General features: G+C 33.0%; 1 protein-coding gene and 2 pseudogenes across 2 annotated transcripts; 2 read left to right on the top strand and 1 right to left on the bottom strand.

Annotated features, from left to right (window-relative positions):
- The first annotated feature begins 3,826 nt into the window (after positions 1 to 3,826).
- On the top strand, positions 3,827 to 17,971 carry LOC144545176 (putative disease resistance RPP13-like protein 1; annotated as a pseudogene). Its single transcript, XR_013508413.1, has 2 exons — positions 3,827 to 6,915; positions 17,841 to 17,971. The product of XR_013508413.1 is annotated as a putative disease resistance RPP13-like protein 1 (transcript).
- LOC144545044 (putative disease resistance protein At3g14460) lies at positions 14,010 to 17,068 on the top strand (annotated as a pseudogene).
- A 3,274-nt stretch (positions 17,972 to 21,245) lies between the features above and the next one.
- On the bottom strand, positions 21,246 to 27,353 carry LOC144544779 (leucine-rich repeat receptor protein kinase HPCA1-like). Its single transcript, XM_078293335.1, has 17 exons — positions 27,199 to 27,353; positions 26,894 to 27,017; positions 26,545 to 26,616; positions 26,322 to 26,396; positions 26,136 to 26,207; positions 25,833 to 25,982; positions 25,384 to 25,438; positions 25,208 to 25,353; positions 24,735 to 24,806; positions 24,570 to 24,638; positions 24,150 to 24,281; positions 23,471 to 23,949; positions 23,215 to 23,370; positions 22,978 to 23,117; positions 22,671 to 22,890; positions 22,107 to 22,342; positions 21,246 to 21,945 (listed from the first exon to the last, which is right to left on the bottom strand). Exons 1-17 carry the CDS (start codon positions 27,287 to 27,289, stop codon positions 21,439 to 21,441), a joined length of 2,796 nt encoding a protein of 931 aa, XP_078149461.1. The 5' UTR covers positions 27,290 to 27,353; the 3' UTR covers positions 21,246 to 21,438.
- Positions 27,354 to 27,606: the final 253 nt, after the last annotated feature.

Genomic DNA, 27,606 nt, shown 5'->3' with positions numbered 1-27,606 from the left:
GCCAATTGCCTAGAATAAAATTAACAATTAAATGACAGAAAATGACAAACTGATGCCCTTGCATGCCAAATTCATGAATTAAAAATATAAATAAAATCTGTAAAAATGTGAAATTGGATCCAGAAGTGCCTAACATGGCCAGGGATGTGATTATGTAATAAAAATACATAACCATATTCAAAAATAATAAGTTTAAGGATCAAATCATGAACCACCAGCATATGAACTACACAGTGAAAATTGCTAAATACTCAAATTGAAAATCTAATAAAACATAAGGTACATATGCACTCCAGAATCAATCTAAATGATTGAAACAATATCATTGATGCTCCTCTATGTTCTAATTTGACAAAAATCAAAGTTTCATATGATGAGATAGGCTTCCAGTACCAAACCGAAAGCCAAAACTTCAATTAATGATGCTAGTGGAGTATTTACACGGACCTTTAATAAAATATTATATAAATATGTGGTGTAGTATTTGCAAGCGAATGGGGTTGAGTATTTGTAAGTACTTTTAATAAAATATAACATCTAAAATGTGGTAAAGTATTTGCAAGGACGTTCAATTAATTATAATATCTGACTTTCAAAATGTATTTACAAGGGCAGGACGAAAATATTTACAAGGTTGCAGATCACACATTTCCCTGCGATACAATTTACAAGGGACTAGCCTTGCAAAAAGTTTGAGGATTCTAGAAATGTCATTTTTTTTTTCAAGGGCCGTCCTTACCTTGAAAAAAACTAGTCCTACGCTTGCAAAAAACTCAGATTCTAGTAGTGAATTTAGTCAGAAAAAGGTGGCTACAGATATTAGCTGCAAAACAAGAATGGTTTTGCAACCAATGGCTTCGGAACCAGCTTTTTTACTAATTCCGCAGGCAATGGTTGGGGAACTAGGTTTTTTCATATGTTTGCCTTTTGGTTCCGCATCCATTTGGCTGATTTTTGTTCTCTCTATAAACAATAAAAAAATCATTTATTTTTCAAATTATTATTAAATAATATAGGAAAAATAGATGGAATAACTAAGAATTTAGATGTACTAAAAGGACTGCAATAAATAATTCGGATCCAGATATTTTTTAGACCGGATATTGTGAGACCAACATTTTCATCATATTGTTGTTTGATATGTTTGATATGTTGCTGAGAAAAATGTAACCATCAATCCTAGTCCGATCTTTTAATCTGCTTCAATTATTGCAGTTCTTCTATTACATTCAAATTCTTAAACCAGCAGCGCTACTGGCAATAATAACTTCATTACTTCTTTTGTGTGATTAATTGATCATTGATGGCTTCAACAGACTAGATATGTGGCCTGATTTATATATAGGAGGATCGATGATGATCTTAATTTGTTAAAATTAATATATTAATGGTCCACTAATTGGAATTGGGTAATTGACCAATGACCTATATATCATAGTTGACGAGGGAGTTGAAAGGTTTCAAGTGTAACAATGAACCGCAGGAGCACCATAAAATAATGTATCCGTCAATCATATCTCTTCCTGGATGATGTCATACCTTTATTTAAATCATGTAATATTTTAATCTAATTTCTAGTCCTCCAAAGAATATTATTTGTGTTCCACATAATTTTTCAGTTCACAATTATGTATAATTTTTCAATTCACATAATTGTGCGGAATGAGATTTTACGGATATAGGAATCTACAAATTAATTTACAAAACTCATACTTATGGATATATATGCGCTTAAATCATTATAGAAATGTGTTGAAATAAATGTTCGGTTTTATCGTGGAAATGGTTATGGAAAATCCTTATGTATTCTCAAAATATGCATGTATATCAATGTTACTAATGAACAAAAAAACAACTTGAATTATAAAGCTAATGGAGGATAATAGACAATGGAAAATATAATGAATTTATCCAGCTTATATGGAATAAATTTTATTTAATTTTATATAGAAGATGAAATTAATTAAATAATAATATATGTTAATCAAAAGAAGTCAGAATAAAATATATTTTGAAAAGATATTATTGAGATTTCTTGGTTTTGGTTTCAACACATGTTCGACTGCATCGCCGAAATAATTATGGGAATTTTTTTTGTAGGAATTGCTCTCTATGTACTTCTATACCTCACAAAAAAATGCATCATCAAGATCTTTTATTTCAAAATTCCTAAACAGAAATTTCTTGATGACATACAACAAATACATATCGTTGTTGGCAATCAATATATCATTCACATCTGAAACCAAGGAAATAACCATAGTCCCACATTTATTATGGTATATGCATTCATTGACCAAATTCATCTCAAAACCGAATGAGATGATCACATGATGTATTTTTAATACCATTGTGGATTTATATACTTGATCGAGCCCATAGACGGAATCTTGAAATTTTAAATAGCATTTCTTACTATTACCAACATCTGAAATTGGCTGATAGAGATTTAATTATGTTGATATATCGTTGTGTTTCTTGTATCTATTAGTTTGTTTCTGATGAAATCTCTTTCCCTCGTTCGTCTTTCGGAACCACAATTAATGTTTATTCCTTTGCTGTTACTGTTATGCATGATCTTTTTCTTGAGCTGATATTTTGGTGCTTCATTAATAAATCTGATATGTGAGCTAATATTTCAGTGCTTGACCAGAATTATAATGCTTTTCTAATGTTTTTCTATCCGTATTAATAAAAAGGATGTGTTATCCCCACTTACTTTCTGGTACCGGCGTACTGCCTGTACTAACATTTGAATTCATTGCTGATGTGTTGCTAAGTATAATCCTTATTAGTACTTGTCGATATCAGTGAATTGTGCTTCCTAGATTCAGTTATTTTGTTCTAAAGATATTTATTTACTTGATACCTTGACATGAGATGCTTTGGTACCTTTCTATAAACTGGTATCAGTGTAATTCATGCTCTGTTTTGGCTACTGTCAATATTCTGCCACTGGTACCAGCTTGGTACCAATGTTATTCTGGGTACTAGTTTGTTCTCTTCTGATTCCAAGGATCTGTATGCCAACTTTCCAAAATTTGGGGTGTTTAATCTAAAATTCTAGCATAGGCTCTTATCAGAGGGTCTTATGCACAAAATTTAAGGAACTATAAACCACAGGTAAATGTCTATAATTCTTCTTCTCCTTTAATTAAACTTCAGTGTTTCCTTTACCTATTTAATTGTTTTGTAAAAACTACATACTGTTTATTCCAAGTAACAAGACATACTGACAAACTCTAATTAAACAACCTCAATATATAATTACTAAGAAAAGATAGCAAAAGAAAAAAGTTAAGTACTTATAGTTAGAGGGCCCCACCTGGGCCCTCCCAAGGACCCCATGCCAACGAAAGTTATGTAGAGGAGTTTGAAGTCTTCAAAGGAAGTTATAATCTGATGGAAAGATATTTGGAGAACATCTAACCACAAGTATTTTCATCAACCTTGGCAACTGGTTGGATAATTAAGATTCCTGCTAGTGTTATCTCAAGCCATACATTATTTGGTTTGATTTTTCGCCATATTGAAATTTTGTCAATCCCTGTTTGTGGCGTTATTTTGAATTGTAAAATTCGCTTGGTATATGCATGTATTTAATTAATTATGAATACAAATGCTAGTGTAATATATATGGTACTATTATTCACTCATAATCCGTCATTATGAGCTTTTGTTAATATAGTTTGTAAATAAAAAAGTTCCTCAGCCCCTAAAACCTGCGCCATTACCTAACTAGACCCTGTTTCTCTCTCTCTCTCTCTCTCTCTCTCTTGTTTTTCTTTTAAAATCTTGATAGTGGCTCCTAAGTGGTCTCTCTCTTTTTTGAAACTCTTGGTATAGGCTGCCAAGGTTCTCTCTCTCTCTCTCTAGCGTACGTTGCATGGGAAGAATCCATGGTGGATCCCTTGAGCACCTCCGCAATCAGCTGGGGGTTCTCGGCCGCCAGTTGGTTGATCTCCCCTATTCTAACCCGTCTCTTGAACAAATGCTTTGATGCACTCGGCATATATCCACAGTTCCAGTTTCAAAAGCGAATCCTCCTTGATAAATTGGAAAAGCTCGAGATCATGCTCCTCCCAAAGCTGCTCATCTTGACAGATGCTGCACAGCAGAGCACCCACCGGCAGATTCTCCAGAAGTGGCTTCAAAAGCTCAAGTCTGCTTTCTATGAGGCTGAGCATGTCCTCGGTTTCATCGAGTATAAGTGCCTTGAAAAGGAGGTCAATTCCCACTTCCCTTCTACTTCTAAATGTAACTTTAAGAAATTTATTGGCAAGCTCCCAAAATTTTCATTTGAGAAGAAATATCTCATTAAAAGCCTTGAGAATTTGGAAAAAATTGTTAATGAAGGAATGGACTTTGTTCGCCTGCTGAACCTACCAAGCAGTAGTGGCAATACTTTAACTCAGAGCTCTAATGAACAGTATAGGAAAACCATTTCTGTTCCAGGTTCCACGGTTATTGGTCGTGAAAAGGACAGGGATTACATTGTAAAATTGTTCCGGGAGGATATCCTGGAGTCATCTAGTCATGCTAAGTGTTACTCTGTTATTGGAATATGGGGCATGGGTGGGTTGGGAAAAACAACCTTAGCACAGTATGTTTGTGACTATGAGAAAGAAGTTAAGTACTTCGACCATGTCATGTGGGCTCATGTCTCTCAAAAGTTTAGTGTTGATACCATTTTGAGAAATATTTGAGAGTCCGCTTTTAAAGAAAAATGTCCCAATTTTGGTAGTCTTGAAGGGCTACAATCTGCACTTCAAGAGAAATTAAGGGGAGAACGGTATTTTTTGGTGTTGGATGATGTTTGGTGTGATAAAGGGGTTAGTGAACAGGAACTAGAGCAGTTATTTGTCCCTTTAAGAGCTGGTAAGAGAGGTAGCAAAATATTGGTTACTACTCGGATTGAAGCGGCAGCGAAAGCTTTGGGCGCTATGAATTCAATCCCGTTGCGGGAACTTGATGATGAACAATTCATGTCACTATTCATCAGTAATGCAATAGGTGACGCACAAATCAGTGACAATCACATGAAGGGAAGGTTAATTTCCATAGGAAAGAATATTGCAGCAAAATTATGCCGATCACCATTAGCGGCAAAGACTATGGCAGCTCAATTGCGTAGAACGCTAGACCTAGCATTTTGGGAATCAATGCTAAATAGAAGTTTGATAAATGATACCATGGGAGTTCTGTTTTTGAGTTATCAGCACCTCCCTCCCCCATTGCAACGATGCTTTGCATTTTGCAGCTTGTTTCCTAAAGGTCATAAATTTGAGCACAATCATTTGGTTAATTTATGGATTGCAGAGGGCTTCATAGAAACCGATAATACTAATGAACATATGAAGGATATTAGTAATTGGTATATTTTGGAGTTAGTTTCTAGCTCTTTCTTTCAAGTTGTTGAAAAATGGGGTAGCAAATATTACTCTATGCATGACCTAATCCATGATCTAGCCAAAGATGTTTCTGAAGGTGAATATTATTGTAGAATTGAAAGAGGTGAGATGAAGGAAATCCCTGCCCATACTCGCCACATTTATCTTGAAAATTATATGCTTAAGAGGCATGCGGAGAAAATATGCAAACTCAAAGATCTACGTACAATTATTGCTACCAGATCATTTTATAAAATCAATTTTGAAGAAGGGGACCTTGATGCTCTTTTTAAGAAGTTAAGGAAATTATTTGTAGTGGAAATAGAAGGGAAATTGTTTGGTGATGTTAAAAAAGTTCGTAAGTCTGTGGTGTTGTTAAGAAACCTACGCTACCTCAATATTGGAGGCAGTAAATTAGATGCACATTCTGTATTACTCTGCTACCAATTACGTTTTTTATCTATTCCAAGTAAGAACCCGGTTCCTAATGTTGGGAGACTAATATCACTTCAGGAGCTTAAAAGGTTTAATGTTAGAATGGAAAGGGGGTTTGAGCTAAAACAGTTGGAGCATCTCAAAAACCTTTATGGATCGTTATCTATCTCTGGTCTAAATAACGTCAAAAGTAAGGAACAGGCAGATCGAGCCAAGTTATCTGACAAAAAAGGCCTTCGTAAATTAATTTTTGAGTGGGATTCCAATTTTGACAAGGGAGATGTCCGGAGAGACAATGATGTTGAAATTCTAGATGGCCTTTGTCCACCACCCCAAATAAAAGAGTTGGCTATTGAAAATTATAGTGGTAAGAGGTTCCCCAGTTGGATTTTAGAAAATAATGATAGCATTATTCATCTCCAGCATCTTGAACTTTCACAATGTGATGGGTTGGAAGCCCTACCCAGAATAAATGAACTATCGGATCTTCTATCTCTTACCATCAGTAAACTTCGTAGGCTCAAGAGTTGGATACCTCTTCCCTTGAATCTAACTCAACTGAAAATTAGTTGTTGCCCAAACCTTGCTTCACTAAGGGGCTTAAATGAGTTGACCAATCTTGAACGTTTAGAGGTGTTGTATGGGTGTGATAAGCTCAAATGCTATTCAGATGCTGATAAGCTACCCCAGTTGAAAGAACTCAGCATCAATAGATTTTCACTACTTGAACAACTTGTCTCAAGAGATGGGTTTTCATCTCTGGTTTCTCTAAAACTTTATGGTGCACAGCAAGAATACTTTTCTCAAGAAGAAATAGAGATGTTTCATTCTCTCTCTTCCCTTACACAAATTACCTTTTGGAATTGTAAAATGCGCTCGTTACCCAATCTGATGTGCCTTCATTCTCTCATAGATTTGGAGATCTGTATGTGTACAAATTTAAGTTCTCTCCCAGATGTGTCGCCATCAGTCCAATGGATTAAAATTAGTTTCTGCGACAAAGAGTTCACAAGGAGTTGCAAGGATCCAAATCATCCAAATTGGCACAAGATTTCCCACATTCCTGACAAGGAGATATGGTAATAAAAAGGTAATTTCTATTTGCACAAGCCAAAGAATTTTGTTTTTGCAGCTTTTGCATAATTAATGTTATTTACAATCGATCCTATCAAATGCTTCCGCTCACGAATCTTAGTTTCATATTCTGGAGTCAAAAATTTGTTCAATTGACCTCATATAAGAAAGTTTTTTTTTTTTTTTTTTTGAGATTTCGTTAGAAAGTAAATATATGAATTCAATTGACCTCATATAAAGAAGCAATAAAAATAGGTAGAGAAATAGAACCTAGTAAAACGTCAATAAACATTAATATATATGTCAATTGGGACCAATGATTACACAGGTGAATCGATGATTTTGAATCCTTGATCACCGTTGGAGCAAATATTATTAGTCATGTCTTAGAAAACAATTACAGGATATATATTTAATAGAGGTACTTTTCCATCTTTTATTATAAAGGATAAAAAAAATTAGGCTGTCATAACAATTATATGCGGTGCATCTTATTAATGTATTTTTATTATGCTTGCCAAGTTCTAAATGACAACAATTAAGTCATGTAGAACACAACTTAATGTAAAGTGATTTATGAATCATTAATTAATTATGTCTCCAAATTATATATCAAATTATGACAGAATTAAGACATTTTTTCGAAAAACCACAGTTGATTAAAAATATGAAGTTAATTTGTTGTTCTATTTCTTTTGATTTGATTGATTGTGATTTTGGTGCTACTACATATATTAATCAACCGTTTATTCAACTACTTGCAGATTCAACATGAAGTTTCAATTGTGCTAGAAATAAAAGGAAAGAAAAAAGATAATTGATGAGTTTTCTGTAGCCTCTCGTGTACAATCTTTTGCTTTGTATTTGATGTTTTTTTTTTAAATATAATAAAAAGAAGAAAATTGAAAAAATTGAAAAAAAAAATGAAAAATAGAAAAACAGAAGGTGTTTTGTTTTGAATGTAGAAGTATAATTGTTGGTTGGTGCTTTTCTGTACCCAAGAAAATGAGTGTTGTGTTTTGTTTCTGTATGGCAACTTAATTATGTATTTGTAGTCATGTAAGTATTTTGTTTGTTTTGGTTTTTAGTCCTAAAAAAAAAATCTTGGAGCTTGATTGGAGAGCCGTTGGAAGCCTGGTTTTCTTTTAGTGTTTCTGTATCCTGGCAAAATAAAATAAAGAAGTCTTATGGAAGTGCATGTTTTTCCAAGAATGGTCTGATTGGAGGAAAAATGGAGCTAGGTCTCAATGATGCTACTATTCAGGTGCAGTAAAATAATTTTTTTTCTTTTTAGATATTCAATTAAATGTTCTTAAACCATTTGCTTCTATCCATATCTCATGTAGGTTCTTAGATGCGGTCATACTCTACTATAAATTGAAGAAGGTCCATACCTTTCCAGTCAGTTCTTTTCTTTTGTCAAATGTGTATTCGCTTTGAAGTTTTCTTTTGATGTATCCAACTATTTTTCTTTGCTATTAATTGTTGCTGCCTATATTAAATTGTACTTTTGTTTTGTTTTATTGTGTTATTGTAATAAACGGTTATCGAACTCATGGTGTGATAAACCTAGCTCGTTGAAGTGTATGAAACTATTTTTTCTTTTGGACAACTAGATGAATCTTGAGTGTTAACCCATGATTTTTTTTTCATTTCATTTTATAGTTTTAATATGGATCTAGAATATGTACTTTGGTTAATTGTCAAAAAAATGCCCGTGAACTATACGTGTTATAAAGTGAAAATTCCATTGCTGATATTTATTCTCTGTTTTTGTTATAATTTTTTTTTTAAGTCATACATAGATCGATTTTTCTTTCCCTTGTATGTTTTATCTTGGTCATAAAAATGCCCGGAAACAAGTCAGATTCCTGGTCATAAAATTTTTTAGCCAAGCAATTTGGTCATGACATGCTATTAGGCTTTGATGTCTACTAAAGATGAGAGTAATGAAGTCTAGGTCACATTTTCATGCCAAAGAGCGTTGCTGCTTTGTCAAAACAGAGTAGTGAAAAGGATCCACACATATTGCCTGCAACCCTGCTATTGTATATTTGTCAGGTGTTCCAACAAATATTGTGTCAATTTTGTCAATGTCTTCTTAGAATTGCAGCACCAAAAAGATTCAGTATGCAATTTTATATGTTATTATGTTACCTCTGCTTTAAATACAGGGGATCATGCTGCCTGCCAGTATTAATCTAAGTCACATGAAAAAGAACAATTTTCAAATCAACATGAAAAGTAACATCAGCGCTGTCTCGCTACTCTCCCAGGGCTGCCTAATTTTGCTGTTGCGGAGTATATCTGTGTAATGGATGCTACAAATTAATTGAATACTACAATCAATGATAAATTCGTTGCAGAACTACAATTAGTATGATCACCATCATAAACAAATACCTACCCCTGAAAAGGGGACTTCTGTACCCAAAACTGGAAGAACTATGTCCCGTTTCTTTTAGAACTTGATTTGGAAGTGTGAATGTTGTTCCATGTCTCCTCATTTATATTCACGATTTATAACTTGATTTGAAAAATTGCAACTGAATATTGGGTTGACGGTTTTATATTCAGCATGAAGCCTAACAAGGAAAGAAATATGAATACCAGACCACTCTCGGCGTGTATAGTCAATGACCTATTCATTGCCTAATGCATGAAATATAGGAGAGGAAACTTAACAAGATTTTACTCTCCTAGGGCCGAAATTTTTATTAATACCATATTAAAAAAAAAACCCATTTTTTTTCTCAGAATTCCTAAAATACCAGGGCCGCTGGGCTAATGGGCGGCCCTTTTCTTGGGGGCCCGCCAATTGGCCCTGCGGCTCCACTTTTTTTTTTTTGTAAACATAAATTATTATTTTGTTTGGTTTTATGTTTTTTTTTATAGTTTATTTATTATATTTAATTGGTATTTTGTTGGAGGTTGCGTAGGTTATTTTTACTTTGGCAATTTTCTTTTGTTTTTAAGCCATTTTGTGTCATCTTTCATAGATAAGAAAATTATAAAAAGGTTACAAAAAAAGTAAAAATTGGTATTCTACAAATGCATTATATAACTAATTTACTGAGCTATTTAGATTGAAAATTAGAAGTGAAAAACATAATCGGAAACTTCAACTCATGTTTTCAGTCTCTTTCCTTAATTTTTTTGCAATTATAAATTTTGAAAAATGGGATAGTCGTCACCATCGCATACATTTTCTTGCAAGCTTTCCGAAAAATAGTCATTTGTTGAAATCGGACACTCTAGCGCCGTTTTATGGCCGTTTAAATTTTCGTCAGTTCGATGTTCAGTAAGAACAATTTGATCCACTTTTAAGAATCGTCCGAAATTTATCTAAATGGAAGTCCAAATCTTGACCCAAATCAAACATCTTTGATCGAGCATCTGATCTAATTTGATATATCTGATGCATATCAGAATGTCCCCTTTCCCTAAGCCAAGACTTGAAAGTTGAAATTCATCTGTAACTTTTTAGGTTCTCCTCCTTTGTCTTTGATTGTTTTGTCTTATTTTGTCGTAAATTTAATTATTCCAATTCGATTAAATTCAAGCCGTCCGGTTGAAGTGTACAAGAATCACTTGATAATTGAAGTGTAATTGTAGCTTGGTTTATTACTTGTTTGAAATAAAGGTTTGTTATTTAAAAGCCATTTATTGATTGTTTTCTTCTGTATTTTATTCAACCTTTTATTTGTTTTAGGCAAAAATAAAGAGCTATTATTAGTGGAAAAATTATAAGAAGTAAGAGGCGGCCCAGATGTATGGCCCAAATATCGAACTTGAAGAACTAACAAGGGAAGAAAGATTCTAGCTGAAAAAATGGCCCAAAAAAGATCCAATTATGTACCAATTTAGAGGTGAGATGTTTTTGGAAATATAAATACATGCGGTGAATGTAAATTTTCATAAGTAACTTTATATACCATACCATCCAAGATTATTATGAAATTACAAATTTTATCTTCAAAAATTGTATAATTGTGTATTTATAATCCGAAATTCAAATAACTCATCTATTTATTCAATTAATTAAAAATTGAGATTAATTATATTTAATCTCCTCATTCCCCATCATCCAACGTCATATTAAAGTATATAAATTAAGTTTCAACATAAAATCTTACACACCTAAGAGAATACAAGTATATAACACTTCTGTGTTTTAAAACACTTCTGAAAAGTAAGGGGCCGCTTGCCGGCATCTGACATAAATCTAGGGGAGGATGAAAGATTTTCATTAGAGTAGGACAAGAAATTATCGAATTTGATTTAAATAATTTATCAGATTCAAATCTATTAGAGTTCTAAGACCTAAAAATTTCAATGTATGAATCACAAATTCAATTCAACAATCAATGAGAATTTGAAGACCTAAATTCAATTTAAAATTCTAAAATTAGAACTCAGAGTAGGACATTTATTTTTCTAAAATAGGACAAGAATCAGCTTAATTTATGAAAATTATTTGTGAAATTTCAGGGTATAATGCAGTAGGCTAGATCTGCCCCTTCATATATCCCATATAGAATTTATCACAAGTAATTGCCAAATAATATTTATGTAGATCTGCTTTCTTTAGAGGACTAAACCTGGGAGAGTGGGAGAGTGAACTTGAAGATTCAAAGCATCTAATCTGATCATTGGAGCTTACATTGTAAGCAGAGGAAGCAATGATGTGGCTGAGCGAATCGGAAACGAATGAGGAATAGGTCCATGACCGGTGTTCAGCCGGCTGTGTTCAGGAAAGAGAGGAATTATGTCGAAACAGAGTCAAATTAGGAATAGGTGCTTAATTATATTTTATTTAAAATTAAACAGAGATGGTCAAATTAGGTCACTTATGGAACATATATAGCGAGACAGCTGATGTAACTTCTTAAAAGTGTTCTTTCATGTGAAATATAGTCGAATCGACACAGAAATGCATGTATTAAAATCGAAGAAATGTCCCCTTAGGTATTCGATTGGAGGAACTGCTCCACTTTATTGCACAAGCACACTTTTCTGGCACAATTGAATTAAGTCAATTAACGACTAATTATACTCTGTTTTCCAGGGAAGTACCAATTATGAACTAGTTTCACACGCTCATATGTAACTGTAATGTCTTATCTAAACACTATTTCTTATTCAATCAGCAAGAAATTTTAGCTATAGTCAAGTCATAGACCCCATTTTGTTCATCACAGGTACCAAACAATAACTGAGCTATATTTGACTTATTTTAAGTATTATTATATATAACAAAAACAAACAAGGACCTGAGGTGAGATTTCCTGTATTGCAACCTCTCTTGGTGCTGAAGCAATGCAATGCTTTGATTTGGTCTAGAAAACAGCAAGTAATTAAGCTTAACAATTAAGCCCTGTATATGGGGGGGTGCCAGGGTTTTTTAGTACGTAGTTTTTGTTTTTTTGCTGAATGTTATAGCTAGTGTGTGGGGTTAGTATATAATACTTGTAGTGTTTTTTTGCTGAATGTTACATGCAGCCTTTTTCCAAAATAAAAAATATATATTAAACTTAACATAGTATCATTGCTAATTAATTAATGCCATGTCATCATCTCATATATATATTGATTACCTTCCACGTCCTGGAGCTCGATCGATCGGTTTCGAGTCTCCTTTCATTGATTTGAATCAAGCGGAGCTAGTTTGGTAGTTCATATATAATTCCCCGATTTGAGATCAGCTCATGTGTAATTAATCGACTAACTTGACAGATATCTCCTTAAGAGGAGGGCCTAATTTAGAAAAAGAAATTAAGTGGCCGGGAACCATACATAATTAATACTTGGGCAAACACAATTAATATACATTTGACAGCAAAGTTATCACCACATAATATAATATTTCTAAAAAAGAAACTCAAAAAGTACTTCCAAGAAATAGATTCTGCATTAATTATTATTTAGTTCCTCTCTTGCATAACAAAAACGCATAAACAATATTATATACATACATTATATTATTCCAAAGAAAAGATATAAGTTTATTTCTACTATAAATTATAGATCTTCTTTCTTGACATTTTTATTATGCCATCGGTTCTTGTTTTTCCGGGACGAAGCTCGGAACACAGCTTTAGACGGAGCAAATACTAGTAAATTTATTTATAAAATAGAGGAAATGTGAATTTTTTTTCTCACGAGTAGAGCAATCTGATCCCTCCTGTTAATTTTTTTTTTTTTTTTGCATGTTCCACTTGAAAGAGATAAATAGATATCTCTGTATATATATTTATTATTCTTACTTTAAGATTACTCGCAAGTCAAATGTGAAAATACTCCTATGTAAAAGAATATAAAATGTTGCAGTGTGAATTTTCTTTCTATAAATTACTAATATTCAAAGTATATAAATTATTGGATAATTCAATTTTATCTTAAATTATAAAAATTATATAAAATAATTTATAAATCAATCAAATCGTAATAATAAATAGTATATAGTCATATCGGGTAATGAGTACAAAATATAAAATGTATTGTCCGTATCCTTATCTGATAAGCTAACAAAATGTTTTCTTATCCATATGTATATGCATGTGTTAGGTTCATAAAAATAATTTTTACCAATACTTGTCTTATCAAATACAATTCGAGTCAAATAATTTGATTGACACCTTACTACGGAGGGAAAAGTATTTGATATATATGCTAATATTATTCTAACTTGCTGAATTAAGAGGGAAAGCATTTGATTCTTTTTCAAAAGCAAAGAGGCAAAGGCAAAGGTGGTGTGATTGGTTAATTGATGATCGAGATTTTGGGAATAGCTAGCGTGGGATCAAGGTCTCTAAATATACTCTGTCTCGCCTCTCTCATAAGCCATCCAAATTTGATCCAAACTTTTAATACAACGATCTATGTTAAATGACGACCACGTGGCTGCATAAAATTTCAATTTTCTTTCAAAACTTGTAATCCAATGATCTCTGGTTAGCCATACTAACAAATTCTAATTACGTAGAATGGCCCCTTAATTGCTTTCTCTAGGAAGAAGAATGTTGTTATGTTATGAGCAATTGTTAACATAACTGTGCAATAAAACAAGTTCCATCCACTAAAATCAGCTTCACCACCTAACTACCCCTCTCTCTCTCTCTCTCTGTACCTGCACCTTCTTTCACGAAGAAGAATCCATGACAGATCTATTGGCCACCACGGCAATTAGCTGGGGCTTCTCTGCCGCCAGTTGGCTCATCTCCCCTGTCCTAATCCGTCTCTTGAACAAATGTTTTGATGCACTCGGCATAGATCCACAGTTCCAGTCTCGACAACAAATCCTCCTTGACAATTTGGTAAAGCTCGAGACCATGCTCCTCCCAAAGCTGCTCATCATGGCAGATGCTGCACAACAGAGCACCCACCGGCCGAAGCTCGAGAAGTGGCTTCAGAAGCTCAAGTCTGCTTTCTATGAGGCTGAGCATGTGCTCGGTATAATCGAGTATAAGCGCCTTGAAAAGGAGGTCAATTCCCTCTTCCCTTCTACTTCTAAATGTAGTTTTAAGAAATTATTAGTCAAGCTCCCCAAATTTTCATCTGAGAAGAAATATCTCATTAAAAGTCTTGAAAATTTGGAAAAAATTGTTAATGAGGGAATGGATTTTGTTCCCCTGCTGAACCTACCAAGCAGTAGTGGCAATACTTTAACTCAGAGCTCTAATGAACAGTATAGGAAAACCATTTCTTCTCCAGGTTCTACGGTTATTGGTCGTGAAAAGGATAGGAATTACATTGTAAAATTGTTGCGGGAGGATATCCCGGAGTCGTCTAGTAATGCTAAGTGTTACTCTGTTATTGGAATATGGGGCATGGGTGGGTTAGGAAAGACAACCTTAGCACAGTATGTTTGTGACTTGAGAAAGAAGTTAAGTACTTCGATCGTGTCATGTGGGCTCATGTTTCTCAAAAGTTTAGTGTTGATGCCATTTTGAGAAATATATGGGAGTCCGCTTTTAAGGAGGATTGTCCCAAATTTGGTAGTTATGAAGGGCTACAATCTGCACTTCAAGAGAAATTAAGAGGAGAAAGATATTTTCTGGTGTTGGATGATGTTTGGTGTGATAAAGGGGTTAGTGAACAAGAAATAGAGCAGCTATTTGTCCCTTTAAGAGCTAGTAAGAGAGGTAGCAAAATATTGGTGACAACTCGAAATGAAGAAGTAGCACGAGCTTTAGGCGCTATGGATCTAATGCAATTGTCAGAACTTGCAGAGGAGGCTTTCTTGTCATTATTTATGAGCCATGCATTACGTGATGTAAAAGTCAATGAGCATATCGGGAAAAGATTACAAGCAATAGGGGAGAAAATTGTGAAAAAATTATGTCGTCTACCGCTAGCTGCAACAACAGTGGCAGGTCAATTGCGTAGAAGACCAGACCCAGAATTTTGGTCATCGATGCTAAACAAAAGCTTGTTAAAAAATACCGTGGGAGCTCTGTTTTTGAGCTATCAGCACCTCCCTCCCGCTTTGCAACGATGCTTTGCATTTTGCAGCTTGTTTCCTAAAGGCCATCTATTTGACCATGACCATTTGGTTAATTTATGGATTGTAGAGGGCTTCATTGAAACTGATCATAATAATGAACATATGAAGGATACTGGTAATCAATATATTTTGGAATTAATTTCTAGCTCTTTCTTTCAAGTTGGTCACAATTGGGATGGTAAATATTACTCTATGCATGACCTAATCCATGATCTAGCCCAAGATGTTTCTGAAGGTGAATATTTTAGAATTGAAAGTGGTGAGATAAAGGAAATCCCTGCCCATACTCGTCACATATATGTTCCCAATGATCTGCTTGGGGAGTATGTGGAGAAAATATGCAAACTCAAATATCTATGTACAATTATTGTTTCCAAATCGTATGTATGTCCTCCTGTCGGTTTGAAAGAAGGGGACCTTGATGCTCTTTTTACGAAGTTAAGAAAATTATATGTAGTGGAAATAGAAGGGATATCTCCTGATGTTAAAAGAGTTCCTAAGTCTCTGTTTCAGTTGAGAAACCTACGCTACCTCAACTTAAGGGATTCTAATTTAGAGTATTTAAATTTAGATGCACATTCTGAATTACTCTGCTATCAATTACGTTTCTTATCTACTCTGAGTAAGAATCTGATTCCTAATGTTGGGAGACTAATATTACTTCAGGAGTTGGGAATGTTTGATGTTAGAATGGAAAGGGGGTTTGAACTAAAACAGTTGGAGCATCTCAAAGACCTTTATGGATCTTTATCTATCTCTGGTCTAAATAATGTCAAAAGTAAGGAGGACGCAGATCGAGCCAAGTTATCTGACAAAAACGGCCTCCATAAATTAATTTTTCAATGGGGTTTATTTCATTATGAAAGTGGAGACAATGATGTTGAAATTCTAGATGGCCTTTGTCCACCACCCCAAATAAAAGAGCTGACTATTAAAAATTATAGAGGTAAGAGGTTCCCCAGGTGGATTTCAGAAAATAATGATAATGTTATTCATCTCCAGCATCTTCAACTTATTGGCTGTGATGGCTTGGCAGCCTTACCAAGATTAAATGAACTATCGGATCTTCTGTATCTTAACATCGATTCTCTTCCTAGGCTCAAGAGTTGGGTACATCTTCCCTTGAATCTAACTGAACTAAAAATTAGTTATTGCCCAAACCTTGCTTCACTAAGGGGCTTAAATGAGTTGACCAATCTTGAACGTTTAGATGTGTATAAGTGTGACAAGCTCGAATGCTATTCAGATGCTGATAAGCTGCCCCCAGTTGAAAGAACTTCGCATCTACAGATTTTCACTGCTTCAACAACTTGTCTCAAGAGAAGGGCTTTCATCTCTGGTTTCTCTAGAACTTTATGGTGCACAGCAAGAATACTTTTCTCAAGAAGAAATAGAGATGTTTTGTTATCTCTCTTCCTTTACACAAATTACCTTTAAGGGTTGTAGAATGCGCTCGTTACCCAATTTGAAGTGCCTTCATTCTCTCATAAATCTGGAGATCTGGTGGTGTTTTAATCTAAGTTCTCTCTCAGATGTACCGCCATCAGTCCAGCGTATTAAAATTTGTATATGCGGTGAAGAGTTTTCAAGGAGTTGCAAGGATCCAAATCATCCAAATTGGCATAAGATTTCCCACATTCCTCACAAGGACATACGGAGATAATTAAAAAGGTAATTTATTTTTGCACAAGCGAAAGAATTTTATTTTTGCAGCTTTTGTATAATTAATGTTATTTACAATCCTACCAAATGCTTCTGCCCACGAATCTTAGTTTCATATTCTGGAGACAAAAATCTGTTCAATTGACCTCATATAAAGAAGTGTTTTTTTTTTATTTTTTTTAGATTTCGTTAGAAAGTAAATATATATATGACTTCAATTGATTGACCTCATATAAAGAAGCAATAAAATTGGTAGAGAAAAAAAAACTAGGAAAACGTGCAATAAACATTAATAACTCAATTGGAACCAATGATTATTATACAGGTGCTGACCCGAAATGGTTTCCAAATCCATGATTTTGAATCCTTGATCACCGTTGGAGCAAATATTAATTAGTCATGTTCAGAAAACAATTACAGGATATATATTTAATAGAGGTAATTTTTCATCTTTTACCATATAGCATAAAAAAAATTAGGCTTTCATAACAATTACATATGGTGCATCTTATTAATGTATTTTTATTATGCTTGCCAAGTTCTAAATGACAGCAATTAAGTCACGTAGAACACAACTTAATTTAAAGTGATTTATGCATCATTAATTAATTATGTCTCCAAATTATATATCAAATTATGACAGAATTAAGACATTTTTTTTCAAAAATCTCAGTGAATTAAAAATATGAAGTTAATTTGTTGTTTTTATCTTTTGATTTGATTGATTGTTTATTCAACTACTTGCAAATATTAATTTATTCAACTACCTGCAGATTCAAGATGAAGTTTGAATTATGCTGAAAATAAAAGAAGTGAAAAAAAAATAATAGATGAGATTCCTGTGACCTCTCGCTTACAGTAATCTCTTTATTTGTATTTGCTATTTTGTTTAAGAAAAAAAAAAAGATAAAAAGAAGGAAAATGGAAAATGGAAAACAAAATTAGTATTGTGTATTGTATTTAGAAGCATAATAGTTGATTGGAATTTCTATGTTTTGTTGTGTTTTTATGTGGCAATATCTGTTGTTGTAGCTAGTTATGATGTAATTAGTGTTCTACTTATTTTAGTTTTAATCCTAATTAAAAAAAACTGGAGCTGGATTGGAGAACCCTTGAAACCCTGATTTACTTTTGGTGTTTCTGTGTCTTGCCATGGACGGACTTATTTGGGGTAAGTGAATTATATGGAGGTCTTGATGATGCTACAATTAATTAATTAAGGTGCATCACAATAAATTAAATTCTTTCGTTTACATATCCAAGTGGTCTTATAATATTTGTTTATAATTAAGCTTATTGCATTTATTTCTCTCTTTTGAAATTGCATATCTCATGTAGGTCCTTAGATGCCGTTGTAAGTCCTCTTTAGCCGGATGTGCCTTTTGCTTTGGTGTGCTTGAAACAATGGAAAATTAAAATTTGCTTTCATTGGATCAACTATTTAAATTTCTTTTCTATTAATTGTTGCTACCTTTCAAATTAACTTGTACTTTTGATTGGTTTTATTAATTGTGTGTTATTGTAATAAAAGGTTATCAAATTCATGGCGTGATAAACCTCGTTGAAGTGTGTGAAATTTTTTTTTTTTTTTGGACAACTAGATGAATCTTGAGTGTGTTATTAACCCATGATTTTTCTTTCATTTCATTTTTAATTTCGTATTGCATTAACCTTAGTTCATTCATAAATTACAATTGTCACTGTTCTTTGAGTACCCATCATTGCTTCTAAGAAGAATTAAGTTGTCACAATATTAATTTTTGTAATGCGTTACAAAAAAAAAATGGCAAACAATTGTTTCAGCCTTCCTCCTTTCTCTGTACTTTATCTATACAAGCATGCAAGAAGGCAAATAGTAGCTTTGGTATTTTTAATAAAACAGGAATTGCATATATTGCAGATGTGGTATTTTGCATGTCAAAGAGACAGAGCTTTACTAAAAAATTAATAAGCTCTTGTATTTGAACTAGATAATGTCTTAATCCATTTTTAATTGTTTTTTCCTCTTTAGATGGCAACGTGGTTTTTTTTTTCTTTAGTTATTATCAATGTAAATTTGAATGATATATTTTAATGTTGCATAAAAGTTTTTTTTTATTAAATTTTATCTCCATTTATATTATACTTATATATAGTTAATATATAAATACCTTATTGCTAATTTCAATTAATGAATATTAGAATTATGCCTGTATACCATTTCGTTGCACTAGATTATTAAATGTAACCAAAATTTGGTTGCAGGAATTGCACAAGTTGTAATTTTGGATTTTATTGTGATATATTATATATATTATTGCAACTATTTTTCGTCTGCACTAAATGCATAAGCTTATTTGGTTGCAATAGATTATTGTTATGCATTTAATGTAACTAAAATTTTGTTGCAAAAGTGCATAAATTCCAACGATGGATTCCGTTGTGATATACTATTTTTATTGCTACCATTTTTCTGTTGCGATAAATGCACAATAGTAACAGTTTATTTGGATGCAATAGATTATTGCTACACATTTCATGCAACTAGAATTTGGATGCATTGCACAAGATTCAACCATGGATTTCGTTGCAATATACTATCTTATTGCTAGTATTTTTTTGGTTGCGATAAATGCACAGTAGCAACCATTTATTTGGTTGCAAAATATTATTGCTAAGTTAGCCTAGCAACCAAATTATTATTGCAGTAAACAAATTATTATTGCAACTAAAGAGTTGCTTGTAAATATATTGCTACCAAAACTATTGCAACTACCAGCAACCGAATTTTTTTTGTTGCAAAATCAATTTATTGCAACATGGTATTTGGTATAACATATATTGGTTTGTATAATGAATCAATATTCTATATTTAAAGTTAAAATAATTGATCGGAAACCTTTTAATTAACATGATCTCCATATGAAAATGGATTTGTCTCCTCTACATTAATGTACTATTTGAGTTAATTTAGTGCAAATCTCAATCGGATGGCTCATATATTAACTCAAAATTTGTGTTAATGCAAAGGATATGAATTATATGAAAATGTACTTGAAAGTGAAATTTTATATTTTTAGAATTTTTTATATTTTTCTAGATAAGTAGAAAATCACTCGATCTAATAATTCTTGACATTCAAATGTAATGATTTCATACCTACTTCGCTTTACAAGTAGATAGTGTTACAATTGGTTGTTTCTTCAAGAGCTATGTAAATGTCGTATCACTCATGTAAAATACAAAGCCTGAGGTATTTTTTCTATTATCCATATCTCCCAGTCAATCGCTATCTTAGTAACCGAAAATATCAAATTCATTACTAGTGGAATAAAATAATCCAATAGATATCATACTTCGGATGTAACGAAGAATCCTTTTGATAACCTTTTAATGCATTGATTTTGGCACTTCCATGTACTGGCTCAGCAAGTCGACTGCATATAAGATCTCTAGCCTAAGAAGAGTAAGTTTCCAAACAAGCTCTTCTACAAAGTTGCATCAATCACCTTTTTTCATCATGCCGATTTAACATTGCACCACATTCAATCGGCGTACTAATTATGCCCGATCAGATTGACGTACTAATTAGAGAATTTCAGAAAACTTCAATTCCATTTCTCGTGTTGAATAAGAATTGGTGGTTCTAATCAGACCTTAAAATATGGCCGCCCGATGTTAATAAAAAGGGAACCTTGATCAACTCCGCCCTTTGAAATCAACTTTTTTAACGGGCTTTTCTGATGGGCTAACGCCTTGGATGAGTTGGACTAAATAATTTTTTCTTTCTTTCGGATGTTGTCACGGCACTGGCCTCTGATATTAAAAAAAACTTTTCAATATCTATGAGAGCCTGCCATGGCAGAGCCCAATAATTAAGAAAACCATAATACAGTACAGAACAGTACAGGAAGGAGTCAAGAGGAGAGCAGATTAAATAAAACTAGTAAACACACACACACATAGAGGAATATATATGGTTAACACAGTCACATTCATTAGGTAAACTCTTTCATCGCTAAACACACACACACATAGAGGAATATATATGGTTAACACAGTCACATTCATTGGGTAAACTCTTTCATCTCATGCTTGCTATTCGCTAATGTGCATTGACATTACAATTTGAGATAGACAACAATAAATATAATAGTCTTCAGTCAGAGTTGCATCTGGCACCTTGATCCCTGTTTTATGAAATATCATTGCTAACTTGTTTTATTTAATAAGTACAAAGCTTTCAATCACAATCACAACTGCTCCTTAGAAATTACAAAGATCAAAATTCATTGAATTACAAAAAAAAAAAAATAGGCAAAAATAATATTTCCAATCATTTTACAGTATTATGTCACAAATAAATACTATCTAAACTTGATGTAAGCCATGCTACTTGGGTTCGATGTATGTTATTGTTTGGTATGGGTACCCACTACTCGAGTCAAATGCACTGCTGGTATCTCTTATTATTGGATTTTCATAACTGTAAGGATGCCTTGAGAGATTTGTAGCATTTGTAGAATCGTCCGAATAATACACATTAGTTGTTCTTGTACTGACATCATTTTGTAATATTATCTCTATCTCCTTCACAACTTCATTCATGGATGGACGATCTACAGCAGAATCATGTACACATTCCAATGCCAATTGCACAAACTTCCTAAGTCCCACATTTTTCGCTTGATTTACAATTTTAGGGTCCATTTTTTCTCTTAAACCATAGTACTCTTGGTCATACTGGTCAATGACTTCCATGACCTCACTCACTATGTAAGTGCCCTTTTCAATCGGCTTCCTGGCAGTTACTAGCTCTAGCATGACCACGCCGAAGCTGTAAACATCACTCTTTTCTGAAAGTTGTTGAGTCATATAGTACTCTGGATCCAAATATCCCTGGTAGATGCACAAAGAGAAAATTAATGTATATGTTATTTCTTTGTTAATCACTTGGATGATTCTTTCATATTTACACCAATGTTTAGATATGATTTAGAAAAGCAAGATAAAATATTTTAAATTCCAATGTAATTATGTGAAATGTTTCTTGTACTTACTAGTGTTCCCTTAACTTGGGTAGAAACATGCCCTTTCTGCGTGTCAGCAATTAACTTTGAGAGACCAAAATCAGCGACCTTTGCATTAAGATTTTCATCCAATAGAATATTTGTTGACTTGATATCTCTGTGTATTATCGGTGGATCAGCGTGTTCATGGAGATAAGCTAATCCCCTAGCTGAACCTAATGCAATTTGTAGCCTCATTTTCCAATCCAAATACTTACCACCTTTCCCTGCAATAAGTAGCAACAACAATTTTGGAATAAAGCAAGGGTACAATTGACTAGTCCACTGCCAGTTAAAATAAGAGATGATTTCAAGGTTAAAAACAAAGAGATGATTAAATGAATATCTGGTTAGATATAAGCAAGCATGGTATACAAGTTTAATGATATTTTTTAATTAAGCAAATAATAACCTTTGATTTTGAATTATCTACATCACTCTCGTTTCTGGATCTCTTGTAAAGAAAGCTTTAGATAAAAACTTGATTTTTGTATTGAGAAAAGAAGAAAAGTGAAAACTGAGATGTAAATAAGAGTATACCATTAAGGGACATACCTACTATATTGTCTCTTAATGTTCCATTAGAGATGTACTCGTACACTAGCATTTGCTCCCCTTGTTCATAGCAAAAACCTACTAAACTCACCAAGTTCTTATGATGAACCCTAGAGAGCAACTCAATCTCATTTTTGAATTCCTGTGCACCTTGCATGGATCCTTGTTTTGCTCGTTTTATAGCGACAACTAACCCATTTGTAAGGTATCCTCTATACACCTGTTATAAATAAACCCGAATGTCACATAATTCTTCACAGAATGTTACCATGTTCAATACATTGTTAAAATTAAAAGTTTGACGTACCTTTCCATAACCTCCAGCCCCAATTTGATTGTTGTCTGAGAAATTACCAGTGCACTTTCTGAGCTCTTCAAAAGAGAAGCATTTTGCACTCTTCAGTTGAGGTGCTGTCCCATCATCTTTGCCACTAGAGCCCCATGAGGCTAAAGAAAAAAAAAAATAAGCTCATTAAGAAAAATTGAAATTGTTCTTGCTGGCTGCTCAATTTTTTTTAATTTAAATATAGATCTAAAAATGTACCAAAAGGATTGGCAAGCGCAGCTGCTTCTTTGGCTTTTTTTCTCTGTTTTGAAGCATAAACTGCTACCACAAGAAGTGCAATCAAAATAACACAACCACCGGTTGCAATTCCTGCAATTGCAGCTGTACTAATTGAAGTACCCTTACTTCCAGAGCCTGAAAGATTAATGGGAATCAACATTTAAACATTATATATGACTTCTTATTTGCAAAAGATGCATGATTCTTTTTCCAACAACTGAGAATTTGAAATTACCTGGGAACTGGTATGGTTGGATGAAGTAATACGGCCTGAACTCTGGAGGTGGTATGTATGTTTGATTGCTCAGAAGAGAGCCCAGTATTATAAGATCACCTATACTGAAGTTCATACCAGAAAGAGGGAAAAGTGCCACAGTTGCCTCAATATACTTATTACCTGTTATGACTATATTTGAGATATAAACCGAGTTTATCCCAGCACGTCTTAGATTGTCCAACAAAGTCTTCTCGAGTTGTTGAAACAATGAACTGTTTGAAATATCATTAAATCTCGGTGCCCGGAATACCATCTGGCCTGAAAAAGGGTCAGCGCATGTGCAGTTTGTCGGGCTTAACTGTTGATTGTTAGGACAGGAGACTTGTGGCACACACTTTGCACGGCTTGTGGTGTAAGTAGGTAGGTTTGATTGATTGTTTTGGCAGTACAAGTTATTAGAGTGCTTGGCATCTTTGCAGAGAGGGTTGTTAAGGAGACTGGAGATGCAAAAAAAAAGAAAAGGAGAATGATATTAGAAAACCAATAAATTGACTTATTAATTACTTATAATGATAGATTATCAGAACTAACATACATTAATTGTGAATATGACAGATATGTAATTCTACTTGCAAATACAACAACATGAAAGGTGTTATATGAAACACAAAGAAACTAAGAAGAACAAGAAGCTTACGAAATTGATTTTATTGTTGATGGAATGCTTGCATCGGTGATATTATTGTTGCGGATACTGACTATCTTTAGATCTTGTCCAAGGTTGCTACCCATGTCAAGTTTACCATCAAATTGATTAAAATCTAAGTACCTGTGTATGGTTGTAAACATTTGGCAAATTATATTTTCTACCCCTACAAAATGTGAGAAAATCTATTCGTACCATACAAATCAAAGTTAACCAAAGTACCATCATGAGAAGAAAAACATGTGATAATTTCTTCACTCCAAAAAAAATTATGAGAAACTTGATGGGTAACTTACACTTGTTGTATATGGGGACAAGTAAAACTATTATTGCTTAAATCCCTGAGCAAAAGAGTGAAATGTAATGCAATTTACCAAGAAAGGAGCTAGAAGGGGGTATTTAAAGACTTACACTACGGTGAGGTTTTTAAATGGAGTAAGGTCTGGTATTTTTCCAGCCAGACTATTATTTGCCAGATTCCTACAAGAGAAATAAAAATATATAATAAAAGAATCTTGAATATATGCTAATATAATAAAAAAAAATTTGTTATTTGAAATAAAATTGATAACTTACAATACATACAGACCCGTTAGATTGGTAAGACTAGGTGGGATACTGCCGCTCAACTTATTGTTATTCAATTGGCTGTTTTAAATGTGGCAGAAGCTAGGTCAAACAAAGTAAAGTAATAACAATAAGGGGGAATTTTATGTATCCCCTCAAAAAATTCAATATTACGTATTTCCCCCTCGAAACTTTCAAAATTCACAAATTTACACATTTTATTAATAAAATATATTAAATATATTTTAAATTAATTAAATAATAATATTTCATATTCTGAAATTTACTTACAACAACATATATGTTACGAATCTCATAAAATTCAATCTTTTTGTGTTTTGTAAATTATTTAATTACTTTTAAATATATTAAATATATTTTATTAATGAAATGGGTAAATTTGTTAGTTTCAAAAGTTTAGAAGGGGAAATACGTAATTTCAAAGTTTAGATTGTTGGGCCATTGGAAGCAAAGAGACTTACAGGGTCTGTAAAGTCTTAGGCCCACTTATTATGTTGGGAATAGGGCCACTAAAATTATTGTTGTCAAATATCCTGCCAAAATAGTTACAATCAAAAGAAGTCAATATGTGAAGTGACCATCTGTTAAAGATTAAAAAACAAAGAGAAGCTTACATGTGTATGAGTCGACTCATCTTAGAGCTGAAAAGGGCTGCACTAATTGTACCAGTTAACTGATTCTTATTGAAATGGCTATTCATTATTAACAAATTGTGTTAGTTTTTATGAGATAGAAATAATTGATTTAAAGTAATTAATTAATTATGTCACTACTGGTATTTTCTTTGAGAGCTAATTGTTAATTAATGTTCTAAGCATGTTTTAGCCTCTTTATGTGTATTCTTTCCCAGTCTTTTACAACAAACTATTTTAATTTTTTTTGTTTAATAAAGTGTAAAGTAGGCTTAATTAGACCTACATCAAAATATATATATATATGTCACTAGCTAGTAATGAGCTCAAACTAGTATGATACAAGAATTAAATTTTAAAATGAATATTTGAGCAACTCAATCTAGGAATGGGATTAATGCAAAAAAAAAACTAGCATTAAAATTCAGGAGAAAATTTTTAAATTAAAACATACAAATGTGTTGTGTTTACGAGAGAGTCGAGACCAGGAGAGATAGGAAGGGGTCCTGTAAGCTGGTTATCAGCTAAATCAAGCCAATTCAGATTTACGAGTGAACCAATTGTGGAAGGGATGCTCCCACTCAATTTATTTGAATTAAGGGCCCTGCAATTTTATCATAATTCAAGTCATAAAAGACCAACATGTAAATATGAACTACGTACTGTACCTGGATCGAGTTTAATATTTATTATTTAATAGAAAATTTGATTTAAAATTTCCAATAATAAAGCTAAATCAATGGCAAGTAATTCTTACAAAAAGGTTAAATTTTTCAAATTCCCAATTGTAGTCGGTATGGTGCCAGTCAAGTTGCAACCTAGGAGTGACCTAGACAAGTCAAGAGTATAAATACATAAGACCTTCACATTTATTTGTTGTCTTTTAATTCAATCCAGTAGTATATATAATATATTGTTATGTATTAAAATTGTAATTAATTACAGGCTTCTAAGCTTTTCTAGTTGACCAATGCTTTCTGGCAGCGAGCCAACAAGGTCAGGGTTTGAAGCAAGATCCCTGAAAACCAAAATCGAGTAATTAATTAATATTGAATGTCTTCACTGTCATTCGACATTAATTCGATAACAATAATTTTGAAAATTTAACTACAAATCAATGCAATTTCATTTGGATATCGATTTCCAGACAAATTTAGTGAACTCACAAGATTGTCAGTTCAGTTAGTAGGCTTATGTCAACACTTATCTTGCCTTTGATATTCATACCAGGCAATGAACTGCAAAGTTTACAAAAATAAGAAAACAAAATCATATTTTTGAGGGATGTGTGAAAGACTCTATAGAAAGTTGGTAAACAAACCAAATTAAGTACAAAAGTCTATAATAATAGACTAGATAAAAAAGAGCACACCATACAAAGTTAATAATTAATGTTAGTCAAAATTAGAGGTTAGTTTGGTGGCTATCTGACAAAAAATTTATAAACAAGGGGAAATATAGTAGCATTTTTATTTTCTTTGGGAAATGGGAATTGAGATAGTGAGAAGTACATACAGTGATGTTACTCTTCCTTTTGAACATTGAATCCCATCCCATTGATTGTCGCATGGATCAGTCGACTCATTCCAACTTAATGGCAAATTTTGCCATTGGCTTATTAATGATTTCAATGCCGAAGCTACAAAAAAAAATTGAAATCTCTGTTATCAATGTGTACGTCTTGGATAATGACTTCATATTATTTTCCTTGATCTGCTCAATGAAATACAAGGAAGATATTCAGAAAAACAACAAAAAGTAATTGAACTCAAACTGGTACAAGCAGGTGCCATGATACCAGAAAACCATAAACAACTAACCATCTTGAGAATTGGTTACACCAAACACCACTCGAAGACTAGTTACAAACAAAAACAACATCACGAGGCTAGTTGTACCATTGCCTGCCATGTCAGCACCGGCAAGTTCTTGAGAATCTAACAACAGAAATGGAGAGAGAACGTCAAGCGTATGAATTAGCTCAATATATATTTGTTTGGCTTTCATATGCCAAATTTCTGGATATATATAGTTGTAAGCAAGACATTTATCAAGAAAAAAAATGCAAGTCCGGGAGAAGATAAGAGGTAGGGATCAAGAGGGGGAGAGTGACTGTTTGATTAGATCAATATTAAAAAAATATTAAGGGCTTTGACTTTTGAAGTTCCAACAACTATAAATTATATCCATTTGTTTATTTATTAATGCCATTATAATAAATGTACGGA

The sequence above is a fragment of the Carex rostrata genome, chromosome 27, assembly GCF_964058835.1.
Source record: "Carex rostrata chromosome 27, lpCarRost1.2, whole genome shotgun sequence".
Classification (NCBI taxonomy): domain Eukaryota; kingdom Viridiplantae; phylum Streptophyta; class Magnoliopsida; order Poales; family Cyperaceae; genus Carex; species Carex rostrata.
This window is presented reverse-complemented; position numbering and strand designations above follow the sequence as displayed.